Source organism: Strix uralensis, chromosome 10, assembly GCF_047716275.1.
Source record: "Strix uralensis isolate ZFMK-TIS-50842 chromosome 10, bStrUra1, whole genome shotgun sequence".
Lineage (NCBI taxonomy): Eukaryota > Metazoa > Chordata > Aves > Strigiformes > Strigidae > Strix > Strix uralensis.
This window is the reverse complement of record NC_133981.1, coordinates 4,135,449-4,151,429: the sequence shown is the minus strand read 5'-3', so window position 1 is coordinate 4,151,429 and position 15,981 is coordinate 4,135,449. Positions and strand designations below refer to the sequence as shown.

Genomic DNA, 15,981 nt, shown 5'->3' with positions numbered 1-15,981 from the left:
AGTTCTAGAGCTGATGTTGTTCAGTGCTTTTTATCGGTGATCTAGTTTAATAGCCGGTGATATGCATATGATCATGAGTTGATTTAATTCTCCTCTCTGGCTTTCAGATCTATAAATCTGTCAGATAATTTCATGTTGTTGTTTTCAGTGAATCCCCACACACAGCATTCACATGTGCAGTAAATGTGTTACTGTATGCATAGGTGGTCTACATAACTGAGAGATCAAAACAGAGCTTACTTGGAGTGATTAGAACATGTTCAAAGGTTGCTCCTCCAGGATTCCAGTCTTCTGCCATTCATGGTCTTGCTCTAAAGACCTAAGATCATAGAATAGTTTGGATTGGAAGGCATCTTTAAAGGGTCATCTAGTCTAGCCCTCCTGCAGTGAGCAGGGACACATTCCACTAGATCAGGTTTCTCAGAGCCCCATCCAACCTAACTCTGAATGTTTCCAGGGAGAGGGCATCTACCACCTCTCTGGACAACCTGTGCCAGTGTTTCACCACCCTCATTGTAGAAAATTTCTTCCTTCCATGTAGTCTTAAGTCTACCCTATTTTAGCTTAAAACCATTACCCCTTGTTCTGTCACAACAGGCCCTGCTAAAAACTTTGTCCCCATCTTTCTTACAGGCCCCCTTTAAGTACTGGAAGGCCCCTATAGGGTCTCCCCAGAACCTTCTCTTCTCCAGGCTGAACAACCCCAACTCTCTCAGCCTTTCTTCATAGGAGAGGTGTTCCATCCCTATAATCATTTCTGTGGCCTCCTCTGGACTCACTCGAGCATGTCCGTGTCCTTCTGATGTTGGTGCCCCCAGAGCTGGACACAGCACTGCAGGGGGGTCTCACGAGAGCAGAGCAGAGGGGGACAATCCCCTCCCTCGACCTGCTGGCTACACTGCTCTGGATGCAGCCCAGGATGCAATTGGCTTTCTGGCTCATGTCCAGCTTCTCATCTACCAGTACCCCAAATCCTTTTCCTCAGGGCTGCTCTCAATCCCTTCGTCTCCCGGCCTGAGTAAAGTCATCATTTCTTCAACTTCCAGTTATTACCAAGAAGTGTTCCTTATATGTATATGTATTCCTTATATATATTATGTAAAAATATGTGTAGAATAAAAGCAAATTTGTTTTTCTGTCACTGTTCTTTAGTACCACCGTTTGAGTCAAGAGAATTTGCAAATGATCAATCCTTCCAAAATCAGATGTACAAACTGCAGAAAAGTTTATATATATCTGTAGCCATCTTCCAGTTGCATAGGCAAACGATTTTAGCAGTGCAGTATATAAAAAAGACACAGAAATAATCCTCGTATTGTAGTTTGAGAAATTAAGGACAGCTTGAAATTCTTGTCATGATTAAACTTTCATGCTTACATGTGTTGCCAGGTTGTATTTTTCTGATTATTTAAATCAGTAGTATCTATTGCTTTCTCTTATGTTCTTCAAAGATAAGGAAGGAGTATTTTTATACCAAATTTTCGTTCATTTTATACATTTTTGTCCCTTAGTGGAATCTATGGCAACAGCACCACCAGAAGGCAGCTTTTTGTGTATCTTTCATTCTGAAATACCTATGATGTTTTACAAGGCAGGGCAGGATATAATCATGTTAGATAGTGAACTTAGGTATTGAAGTAATCTTTTATATATAAAACAGAATTTTAGTGAGTTTATTTTTTTCAATACTTGCCCTTGTTAGTCTGATTTCCAGATTCATTGAAATTCTCATGTTACTGACTAGCGAACCTAAGAAACCCTTCTGAATGTAAAAACACATAGATCAATCATATTGCTAAGTTGCAGTTAGAACAGATGTCCTTAAACAACTATAAATCAGATATACTAAAACCGTATTTTGATATCCTATGATAGTTTACCAAGAACTGAATATATGCTGTCAGGAGAAATTGTTGAAAAGGAACTTGTTTAGCAGCTGCTGTAAACTGACAGCCAAAAAAGGAACAAAATAGCTTTGAATGTTATATATCACCCAGCATAGCTATTAGTTACAAATATGAAAAACTTCTATTTTAAAATGGATTTACTTCGAAGGAGAATTGTAAACCCTTGTAAAATGTGTGTCAGACACAGTTCCAAACCAATAATATGTGTATGTAGAACTAAGTATTTTAAAAGACTTTATTTGACCATGTCTTACCTGAATGTTTTCTTCAGTTGTAAGATTATGAAAGTCCATGTTAGCTTTGCAACAATATGAAAGACACAGTTCTGTATATTGGAGAGTATGTGAAGTTTATACCCACGCATATGCACATAATCCAAGAAAATTTGTAAAGTTTACAACGTATTTCTGCTTAAATGCCTTGCTTTATTCTAGAGATCCAGTAAGGCCTTCCTGCCCTGTCAGGGAATTGGCCCATTCAACTTCTTGGTACCTGTTTCCACACTTCAGACACCACTTCAGATATAACACAAACGTTCTGGAGAAAAGTCATATATAAGAAAATTCAGGATATCTTATTGCATTTGGTCCCTGATTCTCAGTCAGGAATCCAAAGGAGAAGGAAGATTCTCCTAGATTGCTCATTGATATATCCTAGAAGCTTGTACTGGTATAATGCTCCCTTAGCAGACTGCAAAATATGCTCACCACTAAGACCTGTCTTTGGAGTAAGGGGTACTCACAGAGAGGATTACTTGTTCCCCAAGCAACTTTCTAAATATATGTTCAGTCCCATAAGCCTTGATCTGCAAAATATTTGAAAGAGTACTTCTAGGTTCATACCTAATTTGTGGAAGGTCTTCTGGCCTGCTTTGTGATGTTTCAGAAAAGAAAGCGACTTAACACAAAAATGGGCTGACAGAACTGAAGTCTGACAGACAAGAGGAGTGATATTTAAACCCAGAATTATTCCAACTGAGAGCTCAGTTTGACAACCCCTGGAGGGATCTGTTCACATCAAGTCAAATTGCAAAACTGAGGCAGACTATTCTTTACTATGAAATGAGACTAAAAATTATTTAGACAGATATTCTGGTTCATAGACTGACTAATTCACTTTCTGTCTCATCCTCAGTCTTCCACTAGCCATCATTTGGGAATTGCACTATCCACCACCAGGCAGTGACTCAAATTTGGCAGTAATTAGGGTGTCATTCATCCTGAACATATATTTTACAGCATCCCTCCCAGCTTCCTGAATCCATGAGAACCATCATTTTTATATTGATTTCTGTAAAAAAAGCAATTGCTTTCATAATGCTTACTGTTTATTTTTAACATTTCATATCCTAAATTGTACAAGTATGGTTAATGTGTGCTTGTATATTCACTTCTTTTGCATTTACTTCAATGATTTGTTTAGAACTGCTTTTGAGGTGTATGATAATGGCAGGAGGGGGTCCCTTCTGGAAGCACTACATATATACTGAGAGAAAATGTATTTCTGAATTTTAGAATTCTTAAATTTTTATACCAGTTTATGAATATTGATCTTTCTTGCAAATAACTGTTTTTAATGCCGTAAACCAAATGTAGTTTGAAACCTTTGGGGCACATTCTTGCAATGGGTAGGTAAGATTTGAAGACTGGAAAATGACCATCCCTTGTATGATTATTCATACAGTCCACCACTAGCTATTCATGAACAGCTTCATCCATGTTTCAGATTGGCAGTGCCATAGAGAATTGTATGTGCTTCAGCAAACTTCATTTCAGACTGCTAAGATTAGTGTTAATGGTGGTTCTGAGGAGAGAGGAACCATGCCTGCCAGCCCTCTTAGCTCTGGCTCAGTGTTGTCTAATATTAAGAATGGTTCTGCCCAGATCCTAAGAGTTCCTGCACCATGCTTCCTATATACGTACAAGACTTTGCCACCCTTCCCTCTCTGAAGTTTCCTGACTCTGTCCCAAGGCTCTCACAAGCAGTAGAGAAATGACCATGCCATTGACTCCTTAATTCATATGTATTTCCACCCAGACAAGAGTCATCTGTTAAGTTGTACTTTTGCACAGTTAGGATCTGAATATCCATTTTAACTTTCACAGATAAGAAAGAAGACTGTAAAATGTTAATATCAGAAGCTGCAAATGTGTATGCTCATAAAAGATCTCTTCTAAACATTCTGAAAGAATATTTGCAAAGCTATTTTCTCACTATTATTTTTTGTTTTCCATAGCCCATCAGTCAGGAGCATCACTATCAGAAAGAAATGAGCCCACTTTCTCATTCCAACCCACGGTAAGATTCCATTTATAGCCCAGGCAGTAAGGATTCAGTTAGAGTGTTCCAAATATTAAATGTGACATTCTTTGATTGAATCTTAAATCTCTTTTCAATTGCAACCTCCTCTCGGAGGGCATTACTATTGCTTGTTTTAGTCATTGTCTGCAGTATGTCTGCGTTGTCCTGGAACGCAGAACTGAATTCTGCATGTTTAGGATGTACCAGTGTGTATTTAAAGTAACTGACATAGGCCTTGCTCCTATATCTGCTTTGATGCGTGATTCAGCAAATCTTCCTCATCTGACACACATATACTCACCTGTTTCTTTCTCCCTCTCTCCCTCTCTGCTTTGAAGGCTTAGAACTAGAATTCTGTACATCACTGTAGGTGTCAGGGAATCCATTTGTTACAAAAGATTTTAATGTTACTTATTTAGACAGATTTTTTCAAAAGATAGCCCAGTCAGGAGAAGATGTTACAACACTGTGGGATAGTTCAAAGGGATCCTGTCTACAACATATCTTGGCTGTAAGGTTTTTGGCTTGATCTGTTTTGTTTGGAATAAGCAACAAAATCCCTGTGACTTTAAAATAAGGTAAGATGAAGACAAGGGGAGGGGGTGGCTAGGGAGAAATAATCACATTGAGACAATCAAAATTAATTGTCCAGTTTCAGAATTGCCTTGTATCTGTGAAACCCTAACATCACTTTGTCAATTTTTTAACAGCCTGAACATTTATTTTAAAATGTAGACCTATTTCACTTAATGTCATTAATGTGGATTTTGCTTGTCCAAGTTTTAACTGGACAATGTATGTGTGTTGGGAGGGATAGGAGGAGAGGACATTTCAGATACAACTTCTTTATCTTTTATCAACAGTCTGAAATGTTTTATGGTAGTGCACTGCTAGTCAGTTGTACAGGATAATATGCATTTCTCCTCACACAGATGTTTTCAGTCACTTGTCTCACCGGCCATCCACATTTTTATATATTTAAAATCATCTTGTTAGATTTTATGAAGTGAGCACTGTGAAACTTGCTGTGCAAGTTCACCCAGGTGCATCAATTATTGCAACATGCAGCCATATGTTTCCTAGTTCACACAATATATTACTGGAGTCAAAGTATAATCCTGGATTCCTGTTGCCTTTCACATGGAAATCAAAGTGCTTATGTTGGTCTAGAAAACCTCTCTGCCTTGGCTGCTGGTTATCAGAGGAACTATCTCTATCCTTATGAAGTGTTACAATGGATGAAGTGGACAGAGACACTTGACTATAGTCCACAGATAAGATATCAGGTACTTTGTGACTGACACTTTGGACTCTTTATTCCAGAATCAATTTTTCTGATGGCATTAGAATTGCCTATATTTTAGTGCAAGCTACATTGTAAGTCTTCTTTTTGCATGTACATTGGTTGAGTCAGGTTTTATTAAGTTATTTTTATGCATGTGCTAAACCAATTTGGTAGTTGGTACATTTTATATACTGAAAAACAGAATAAATACCATTATCTGTAAAAATAAAGTGTTTCATCATATCAAGTTAATATGATCAACACTGAAGACTTGTATTTCCATATAATAAAATTTAAAACAAAATAGTATAAATTATAACTTAGTTCTTATGCTTTTTTAATCCAGTACACACAGTAGGCTTAAATTTCTCTAGAAATCATTTTCGAGAAATGCAGGCAAAGTATTCATAAAATACCTGACTTGCAAGTGCCTCATAAATTCAGTAGCCCTTGTGAACTGCCAGAAAAGCATTATTGGGCTGTAAATACAGAAGATGACAAAATTATGAGGTCAGTTTGCATCATGATATAAAAACTGGAGATGATGTGACTTGAATACCATTATTCACATCATTACCTTTCATTTATAATGGAAAACTCTGTAATGTTTTTCACAGAGAGTGTGTACCTAAATGAGAACTAGATAAAATTAATCATAATTCTGTAACTTAGGTCCTAAACTGTTTTTAAAGCCAATTTTAACAAGTAATCTATGAGCAACTGGAAAATGTCTAAATCTTTGTAAGCTTACTGTAGCTATGTAGGGGAACACAGAATATTTGAAAAATAGATCTATCTTATGTAGATGAGTGAGTATGAACACCATGGCATGAAGACAGTTAGGTAATGCACTAACTGAAACAAATAGTTTGTTGTAAAGAGTGATAAGGAATTTGACAGGTCTCAAGTAACTTTAAAAAGTATAGTAGTGATATTTTCTGGGAAATGAAAAGAGAGCAATGGGGAAGCTATTGTCCAGTAAATGTAGCTTCTGACCATAATAAGATAAAAGAACAAGCCAGGAAAGAAAGCACCTGTGAAGATAATGGAAATGCAGTCAATAAAAAGACCCAGCTAGACTCATTTTCCATTGGTTCCACTGGGTAAAGGTCATAAGTCTGCCAAGAATATTGCTACTGCGATACAAATCACCTCCACATCATGCTGCTTTGCAAGGTGTAGAACCAGTTAATGAAAGGAGACAGGCTGACTGCAGAGGCTACAGAGCCCGATGAGCAAGATGATGTGTAGTGTTTCAGGCTTTAGCTATGCACTTCCCACTGACTGATGTGCTGTATGGTCCTAGATGGATTTCAGAATTACTCTCTTCTCTCCAGATAGGAAGCTGTATCTATGTTACTTCTTCCTCCAGTGCAGGGACTGGAAATTGCTATGTACCCTGCATCTACTTAGTAAGCATTTGTCCTTCAAAATATTTGTCTGTCATAGAAGGTTTGGAAGTTTCATTAAAGGAAATGCTGAAAGAAAGTAAATATTCTAGAGGAACTTCAGCCATACTGAACTGCAAAATGTAGAGTTGCTCTCTGAAAAAGATCACTTGAGCATAATTTTATGAATAGATTTTCTAAACTTCTATAGATGGTCTCCAGAAAATTTATTTCTCATAAAAGCTGATTTTTCTATCTTTGAGAGAGGGTTTTTTTTATATAATTTGAAACCTATCTTCTAAGTATTGCCTCACTAGATCCTCTCTCAGCACCCTACTCAACTCTTCCCAAACTACCAAATAAAATTTGTTCCTATGAAGTTCAAACAGCTGTTCCCCAGAACTGCACTAAAGTAGAACACAAATACTTCAACATTTCATTGGGTATCCATTCACAAGAAGTATATTTTACTTAAGTAATTTCATACAAAATGTACAGACAAATTTTCAGTTAGGTTTTACCCAGACATTTAACTCTACATGTTAAAAAAAAATATTCCCATAGTGATTTGTAGGCACAAATATTTGATGATAGTAAATGTCTGCCTGATTCAGACTATAGCCAAAAATGTAAGATCTGCATATAAAACACAGGCATCATTTTATGAGGAAGTCTATTGATTAGTGGTCTCAAACGAAAGAATGAGTGATCAAGCTGTTTTTCATTCACAAATTAAAACAGTTTTTAAATTAAAGTTTAATTTGTTGTCTCTATTAGTGGCTGGTGGGTTTCATATGTTTACAGCTCTAAAAACAACCTCATACTACTCTATGTGTGTGGGGCTGACAGCTTTTCCAAGGGTGGTTGGAATCTGTAGAAGTTAATTAGTGTATCAGTCAGTGAAAATGATCTTTTGAAGTATAGTCTGTGCCTCTGCTGTGGCCTTGGTCACGGTTACCTGCACAGAATTACCAGGAGTAAATAGAACTGTACACCCTTGTTAGCTCCACCTCTGTCTCCCCTGTGCTGCTAGAAGCTCACACGTGCCAGGCTGGTATGTGAAAGTGTATGTATGCATCAGTGTAGAGTGGACCCTGCCCTTTCAGCCCTATGTGTTGGAGTTTGCCGCACCTGATGGATGGTCATGACCCACTGTAGGGACAGGAGAGGAATCTTAGGCCTCCTTGCTGATCCTGAGAGTCCATCTGTAGCTGATGATGTAGATTGTCAGCTCCAAAATTCCAGCAAGAATCTGAAGAAGCGATGAGATGTCATTTTATCAGGCTCCTATCCACCTTTGCCAGTGTCTTGGTCTTCTCCATGACCCTCTGACCTGCATCCATGGAGATTATCATCTCCATAGGTTTTGCCTTGAAAAGTGAGGTTACAGTTGCTCTGAAGTGGTAGGATTCAGGACCATCCTTGAGCCAGTCCAGTAGCTAACTTGTAAAATCTAGATTTATCTGCTCTGTCTATGGAAGTCAGTTGCTTCTTCAGTGGGATTTTTTTTAGTTTAAATTAGATTCCGTCAGTGAGTTTGTTGTGAATAAAAAAGAAACCTCTTAAAACTAAGGAGCATATGAGGTCCCTACAATTTTAAGGAAAACCAATGATATTATGAAATGTTTACTAAAATTGCAAAATGGAAATATGATGCAATTCAGGCCAGCATTTTGTCTAGATTTCTGTTTTATCTATAAAAAGTGTCACCACTGTACTGTGATTTAAGTCCTTTGTAGCTTTGCCACTTGTGGATGTAATATAAAGTTCCTTGTATCTATAATTGGCTGATAAGGGCCCACAGTCTTTGACAAATGATGAATAGTCACTGACCTCACTTCGCATGGGCTTGGTATGGACTGACTAAAGCAAGCTGTCTTGTCGTTGTAACCTACAGGTGTTACATTAGGCTGATCAGGATGTCATCAATCTTCTTTCCTCTGCAATCAAAAAAAATCCAAATCCCAAAAAAACCCCAAGCCAAAACTAACCCAAAAAAAGCTAATAACATTTTCTTCCCTTTTTTTGGTAAAGGTTTCTCTTCAATTATGATAAATGTTATAGATACAAGATTTATCATCACAAAGCAATGGTTCATTGACATGGAGATCAGCATGTTTGAGGAGGACAATAACTATAAACTTTTCAGAATAAGTTTTAGGTTTTACCTTAAGAAAAAAAAAAAGCAGAACCCATAGCCTTAACTACTACTTTATCAAACAATGTGATTTTCTTATTTTTGTAATGATATGCGTGCACAGTAGTTCAGATAATGAATCATAAAATGGATAAATATGTTCCTGTAACTAAATACATTTTTAACTTCTTTTCAAATTTGATTGTTGGTAAAATTCTGGTATATTAGTTAAATATAATGAACATTTCTTTCTATGCATAACTCTGACCACTCCATTGATTTTAGGAAGTAAATTATTTCTTTCACTTTCTTTGAAAGTTTCTGCTAGATAAGTCTTTTTTTAGAACCTATTGTTGCCATAAATAGTGCCATTATCATGGCACCTGAAATTTGCATAATGTATCCATGATTCCAGCACAAAAACACTGCAAACTCTCAAGTATTCAATGTTCAGCTTTGAGACTACCATTCAAGTACTCTCATCTGTCCCAAATGAAAACTAAACATTCCAATAGCTGATGCATGTGTTGTTATACCACTGAGAGATTCAGTAAGATTAAACTCACCTACAGAACGGTGCAGTAAAAGGATTGTAGTTGTAACAGTTATTTGCACTACACCAGAATTTCTCCAACATGCATGCTGTGAAATTCAGACAGAAAAGGTCTTTGTCTCACATATTTTCAAGCAAAGGCTTAAATAGCAGAATAACTTAAAGTTAAGAAGCATGTTAAAGATTGGAGTTTTGCAAGCAAAGAGGCGTATTTATTTTTATGATTCATTACAAGATCAAAGTCATACAACTCCATTACTCCTGCAAAACAGACAATATTACATTATGAAGTATTATAAAATTACACAACACTTGTCAAAATAAGTGAACAAGAACAATGTATCACAAAATCTACTTTGTTTTTTCATTGTACTTATTCAGTTACTTTACTCATCCACAAAACAGCGTAATTGCAATAGGTCTCCCAGTCGTTAATCTGAATTAGCAAAGTTCTGCTGCATTTGTCAGGCTATAATATGCATGAAAAAGAACACGACAAAAGAAACAAATGGCACAGGAAACATCTAATTGAAAAGGTTAAATTTTTTAATCATGATGGTAAAAAGCTTAGCTGCAGCAGGGTTGTTGAGAACTAAATGGCTAACATGTAAAAGCTTGTTAAAATAATCCAAAAATTATTTTCCCTTGTATGGGAATCTGAGAACATGAAAACGTGGCAGCATATACTCCAAGGGTTTGAACATAAAACATGGCAAATGCTTTCAAAGGTGCTGTTGCATCTATGTTAATATAAGGTAGTTTATCTCTTTTTTTTTTGTAGCTTCAGGACTAACCAAAAATATTTTTTTACTTGTTCTACACTTTTTCTCAATATTCTGGGCCATTCAGAGTTGTCTGACTGTGCTTATATGTAGAGATGGAGAATAAGTAGTAAAAGATTTTACATGCCTCTAAGATCTTTTTGACTGAAAGGAAGAGATAGGTGTTACCTCGTACCAAGCCTGGGATTCCCTGTTCACAGTGTTGCGATCTCTCCTTCAGTACTCAGCTGAACTGTTGCTGTGGCCCTTTGCCAGCATGTCTTCTTCCAGGGGATCTCTAGTGTTTGCAGATGACAAGACACGTCGGTGCAGCCACAAGCCAGCATCTAAGGTCTGAGTCCAACTTCTGACAGCGCTTAGACCATTGGGATTTTAGGGTAGTTCACAGGGCAGGCAAGCTTCCAAATAGGTTTGTACCAGTCGTATTGTTCCCTTTGCTGGAGAGAAAAAGCTTACTACCACTAACCAGCCCCCTATCTATGGAAATACATATTTATTCCTCCATCCACCTTCTGAACTGGAAGCTTATTTAAATACAGACAAGTCAGCCCCCTTGACTGACTTGCATACATATGCATACAACACTCTCCGACAGAGCAAAACTATCTGGGTTTCCAAGGGCACACATGCCAACACCTCCCTTCCCTCTATTCTGGTATCATCTGTGCAAGAGTGTTGATTTGGATTCCTTTATGTTATTTTTACATTTATTGTTGACAAAACTTGATGTTTTTTGAGAATTAAACAGAGGTAGCATACTTCTCACTTTGTGATGATTAAGTTTCCAACTTCATGCTGTACCATTCATTGCATTAATATACTAAAAGGTCGGAGTTTTCTTGCATACTTTTGTTTGACTTTTCCGAAAAAGAAAGGTAGTTTTCACAGACTAGGAACATTCAACAGCATCACCTTTAACAAGTTTGATAATATTAAAGTTAATGCTCTGTTGAGTCATGTCTCTCCATTGATTTTTAAAAGCCCTCTGGCTCCATGTCATCCATTAAAAGTTAAATGGGGTGCAGTCTACATCTGAGATGCATAGAACAGTAAGATGCTGTTGGTGACTGGCTGCAGAGAAAAGGAATTACTTTAATTGCAACAAGACTCGTTAGGTACTAGATTCGGGTGTTTCCTGAACTGGTGGAATATTAAAATACAATTTTTTAAATGAATGGTTTATTTAATTGTTAAAAATTGTGAAAAAGGAAGCACACCCTACCTAATGGACACTTCATTAAATGTGAAAATCCATTTGATTAAGTGATCATTGAGTATCTGATGTAGTTATGAGAATTTACTTGCTTAAGATTAGATTAACATGAAGGAATTTTAATACACCTTTGCAAATTCATTACTTACAATTTATACAGCTGATCTTCTGATAAACGAATCAAAACTAGCAAGGAAGAAAGGGCTAGTATCTCGCTTAAATTAGATGATAAAACACTGGGGTTTGCTACTAGTGTCATTTATATTGCTAGTGAATATTGAGACTATAATCTAGCCAGCAAGCTAACATGATGATGAACTAGAGGTTTAGTCTTTAAGTAAATTCCAATGTTACTGTCATTTAACAGAAGCTATGATAGAAGCTTTATGTATTTAATGGCACAATATATTAGTTACTAAGCTGTTAAACCTCCAAATTCAGGTCATTCATATTTTTAGACTGATGTAGATGACACTGTATGTTTTTAATAACCTGCAAAAATTTATCATTTGAACTTTGATAATGAAAGAAAAATGGGATAGCATTAACAGGTCAAACTTTCAGCTAATACCAGACAGCATGATTGTACTGTACACACTTGTAATAGCACCTTGCACTATCTAAATACCTTGTTTAATAAGTAGAATTCACAGCTCCTTTGTTACCCTTGAATCTAATCTAGCACCCGTAAACCAGTTCATTTACAGATTTAAGACTTTAAGAGCAGATTCAGGTCTTCCACGCACAGTTGCACTTGTCCTTTTTATGATCTCTTTTTTAGTTACTAATTCATTGAAAATTAAATACTTTAGTTTTTTAGGAGGTCTCTCTGCCTCCATTAGAAGTATGGTATTTGGCAGACTGGACTTGCTGAAGTGGTTTGGAGGAAGGAAAGAGGCATTCTGTAAATATGCTTGTGATTTTCTAAATCTTAGTGCTGGCAAAAAAAGAAAGTTCCAGTAAGGCATACAGTAAATGAAGATATTATGTATTAGGGATGGAATGAATCTGTCACTTTGACGGATTGTGAGGCAAAGAACATATTAACAGATTACTCATAGTCAGAATGCAGCTCACTGTGAAAAATGTGCAGGAAATGATAAGTGTTGGTTTGTGCTGATTTAATGATATTTTGAAACTACAATAACACTCCGGGAGAATAATACAATGTAGTTCATGGCTTGCATTTTTTTAATCATTAACGTATTGCTAGATTGCCCTTAAATACTTCTGAAAATAGAGCTTTCAATTCATGCAAAGTCATATGGACATGTATATTTATGTTATTTTTCAAGATTTTTATTAAAATGTGCATTCAAAAATCCTTGATTTGTATGTATAAGTATACTCTATATTCTTTGGTAGTATATCTTCATCATCTTCTTCTTTTGTATACTCACTCAGTTTTCCATTTTAAAGATACTGGTTTTCCCACCTGGAGCTGAGTAGCACTGAACAGTTACTGAAGTATAAATTAACATTGAATGTTTCTTGGTTTATGTCATATTTATGTAAAAACTTTAAGAATGTTCAAAAATTGAAATTGTTTAAACCATTTGAGGTGCAATAATGGACAACTTAAGGCTCAGATTACTTCACGATTATACAGACATCTGTAGTGGCAGGACCTGAAATTTTATTTCAACACTTTTTCAAATAATATGATTGCATTCTGTACATAACACAAACAAATCTTACTATTAACAGACTACATATAGTCCTTGCTTCACTACTGAAACTATTATTGAAGGGTTTGTTTCTATGGGAATACTTCTATTAAAAAACCCAACCTCCCATTATGCATACATCATTGACATATTACAAAGCAGAACCCAAATAGGTGTGTATAGGTAATCTGATTTAAGTTAATGAAGTTACACACATGCATGAAGTTCAGTAGTTATGTAAATAATTGAAAATTCAGATCTGCTAATCTAGAGGAGCCTAACAAGTAATGCATGCTCCAAAAACAATGTAGCGGGGAACTGGTGAGGGTTACAAAGCTAGGTGACTTTTTATTGATTTGTCTAAGAACTCAGTCTCTAACAACCTTTCTTAAATAGATATAATTAAAAATCCAAACAAGTGAGAAAAATAGGTCTTCATCTTAGCTGAATTGAGTATTTAGGCTATACTGAACTGTACTTTTGATATGAGCTGACACTTTGCATTCAGTGAACTGTGGTAAAGTATTACTTATTCACATTAAGCATTTTCAGCAGAATTTGCTTCATGTGGTATTAAATATTACTAATACAACAGAAGTATGTGCTAAGATTTTAGTTGTACAAGATGTCAAGAATGGTCCTTTTTTCCTTAAAATATTTTTATACTCTCGATTCATTGATACTTTGATACTCTGGCCCTCCACAGAGTTAGTCAAATTATCCATTGTAAAAAATAATTGAGCAAATGTGTTCCTTGTATTATGGCTCAGGCACAAGCCTGTTCTCTCTTATTCATAAAGATTTACTAAGTAGTTTATGCAGTTAAATATCATCTTTCATGTTCTTTATTGATCATACTCTTTAGATACTTAATAGTCTGTCAGTTTGGTGTGTTCTTAGTGATACAAAACTGATGTTTTTTCATTCCCTGATTTGATATAATGTAGCCCTTGCCTTGCATTTTTAAAGTATACTTCCAGGCTGACTGCATAATTTGAATATTCCTTTTATTTCCTGTATAGACTGTTGGACAAAACCATAGTATAACTTCAAAGCATTTTAATTTTGTTAATAATGTGGATTAAATGATCCCATTGATTTAAGTAATGCAAATTAAATCTGATACAAAAGAAATACAATAAAGTATGCTATCTCAGTTCACAGCAATGTTAAAAGTCTTTATACTAAGTGATTTGCCATTTTCTCAGTCCAGCCAGTAAGATAGACTAAAACGCAAAAATATCTGTAAAAAAATCAAAGTATCAAAGGTGTTCATTAAGATTTAAAACAAAACTCTCTGATTCTTCAGATTTCTGTTGATGGTAATAATTTTAATACGTTGTCATTGATAAGTGCTACTTAATAAAGCATCGCTAATTTTTTCAACAGATTTTGCCGATGGATGCCATTTTCTGCAAAATTTAACATACTGGCATAAAACTGAAAACAATGTTCATAAGTCCAAAACACTCTTTTGCTTTCCATCACAGTTCAGCTATCATGATATTTCAAGATATGACATTTTCTGAAAGAATTTTTTAAGTAAAGACCGTAATATAGCAAGATTATATAACATTTTTAATTATATTTTGGTATGGAGAATAGCTTTCAGAATAATGAAGAATTTCAGTGCAAGTATTAAAGGTGCATGATACTTTGAATGTGTGTGGAAGCTATTCTGAGCCTTCATACAATGCAACTCACAATGTCAAAAGATAGTACTTAGCATTCCACATTGTTATCAGGAAAGCTCTAGATAGTTTATTACATGTTGATTGTATTGATTACAGCTGAAGGCATTGATAGCATAAATAGAGTGTCTTTAATTAGACAGAATGTCTGGTTAGCTTTTCTGTTTTAGGGAGATAAACTAGCTTCTTAAAGAAGTTTCACCAAAAAATATTCTTTATTCAGTCAGAATAAAAACACAATAAATGGGAACACAGACCACAGACTGCATTTCTCAGAATATTGCCAGTTGTCTCCATGCTGGGCTCTACTTTTAAGCAAGGTCTACAGATTTTTCAGGTTTTTTTTTTTTTTTTAAAAAAAATTAACTCATACACTCTGTCTCACACACACATATGCTTTAGTTGCTTCCTAAAAGCAACTGCAGATTTCATTGTGGAAAAGTCTGTCTTGACTACTAGACTACAGCATCTATCAGAATTACCACTGTAAACCCACTTTTCAGAAGTTTATCAACTGCCAGTATTTACTCTCTACTGCAATTTGGCCAAGAAGATTTCAGCACACATGAGATTTTTAAAAAAATTTTTTTCAAGGTTTTAGAAAAAGTTGATTTAGATATTGATAACTCACTTGTGGAAGTAATAAACCATTTTTAATATGTAAATTTTTTAATGTAAAATGTTTCAACCTTAAAAGTAATATTAAGTCAACAATGAATCTGTAATGCTGTAGTGTTTTGATTACTTGTCTTGGTCAGAGGGGTTTGAATAGCAAAACAGTTTTTCTTGGACATCAAGAGAAGAAAACATGAACTAAATCTAAGACTGTCTTAATAGGAAATATTAAACTTGCCAACACATCTCTGTTGCCTCTATCATAAGTAAAAACTCCTTTGCCTCCCTTTAGAACCATCAAAATCCCTAGATCTTGCACTTGCACTTCCTAGAGAAAATAATTATTCATCTACTGAACCAGATGCATCAAAATCAATATAAAGATGAAACTGAACAAGTCCTTTACACCGGAATTGGCTCCAATAAATGAAGGACACAATCA

The 15,981-nt window shown here is 35.6% G+C and overlaps 1 protein-coding gene across 3 annotated transcripts in view; it reads left to right on the top strand.

The window, feature by feature from the left end:
- Positions 1–15,981, top strand: part of CFAP20DC (CFAP20 domain containing) — an 85,448-nt gene that overhangs the window by 61,151 nt on the left and 8,316 nt on the right. For 2 of the 3 annotated variants that reach the window (XM_074878778.1, XM_074878777.1), the window contains one exon: positions 4,144–4,205. The exons of the other annotated variant lie outside the window; for it this stretch is intronic. In XM_074878778.1, the coding sequence (XP_074734879.1) occupies positions 4,144–4,205 (62 nt within the window). The remainder of the gene's footprint in view (positions 1–4,143; positions 4,206–15,981) is intronic. 3 annotated transcript variants of the gene reach the window in all.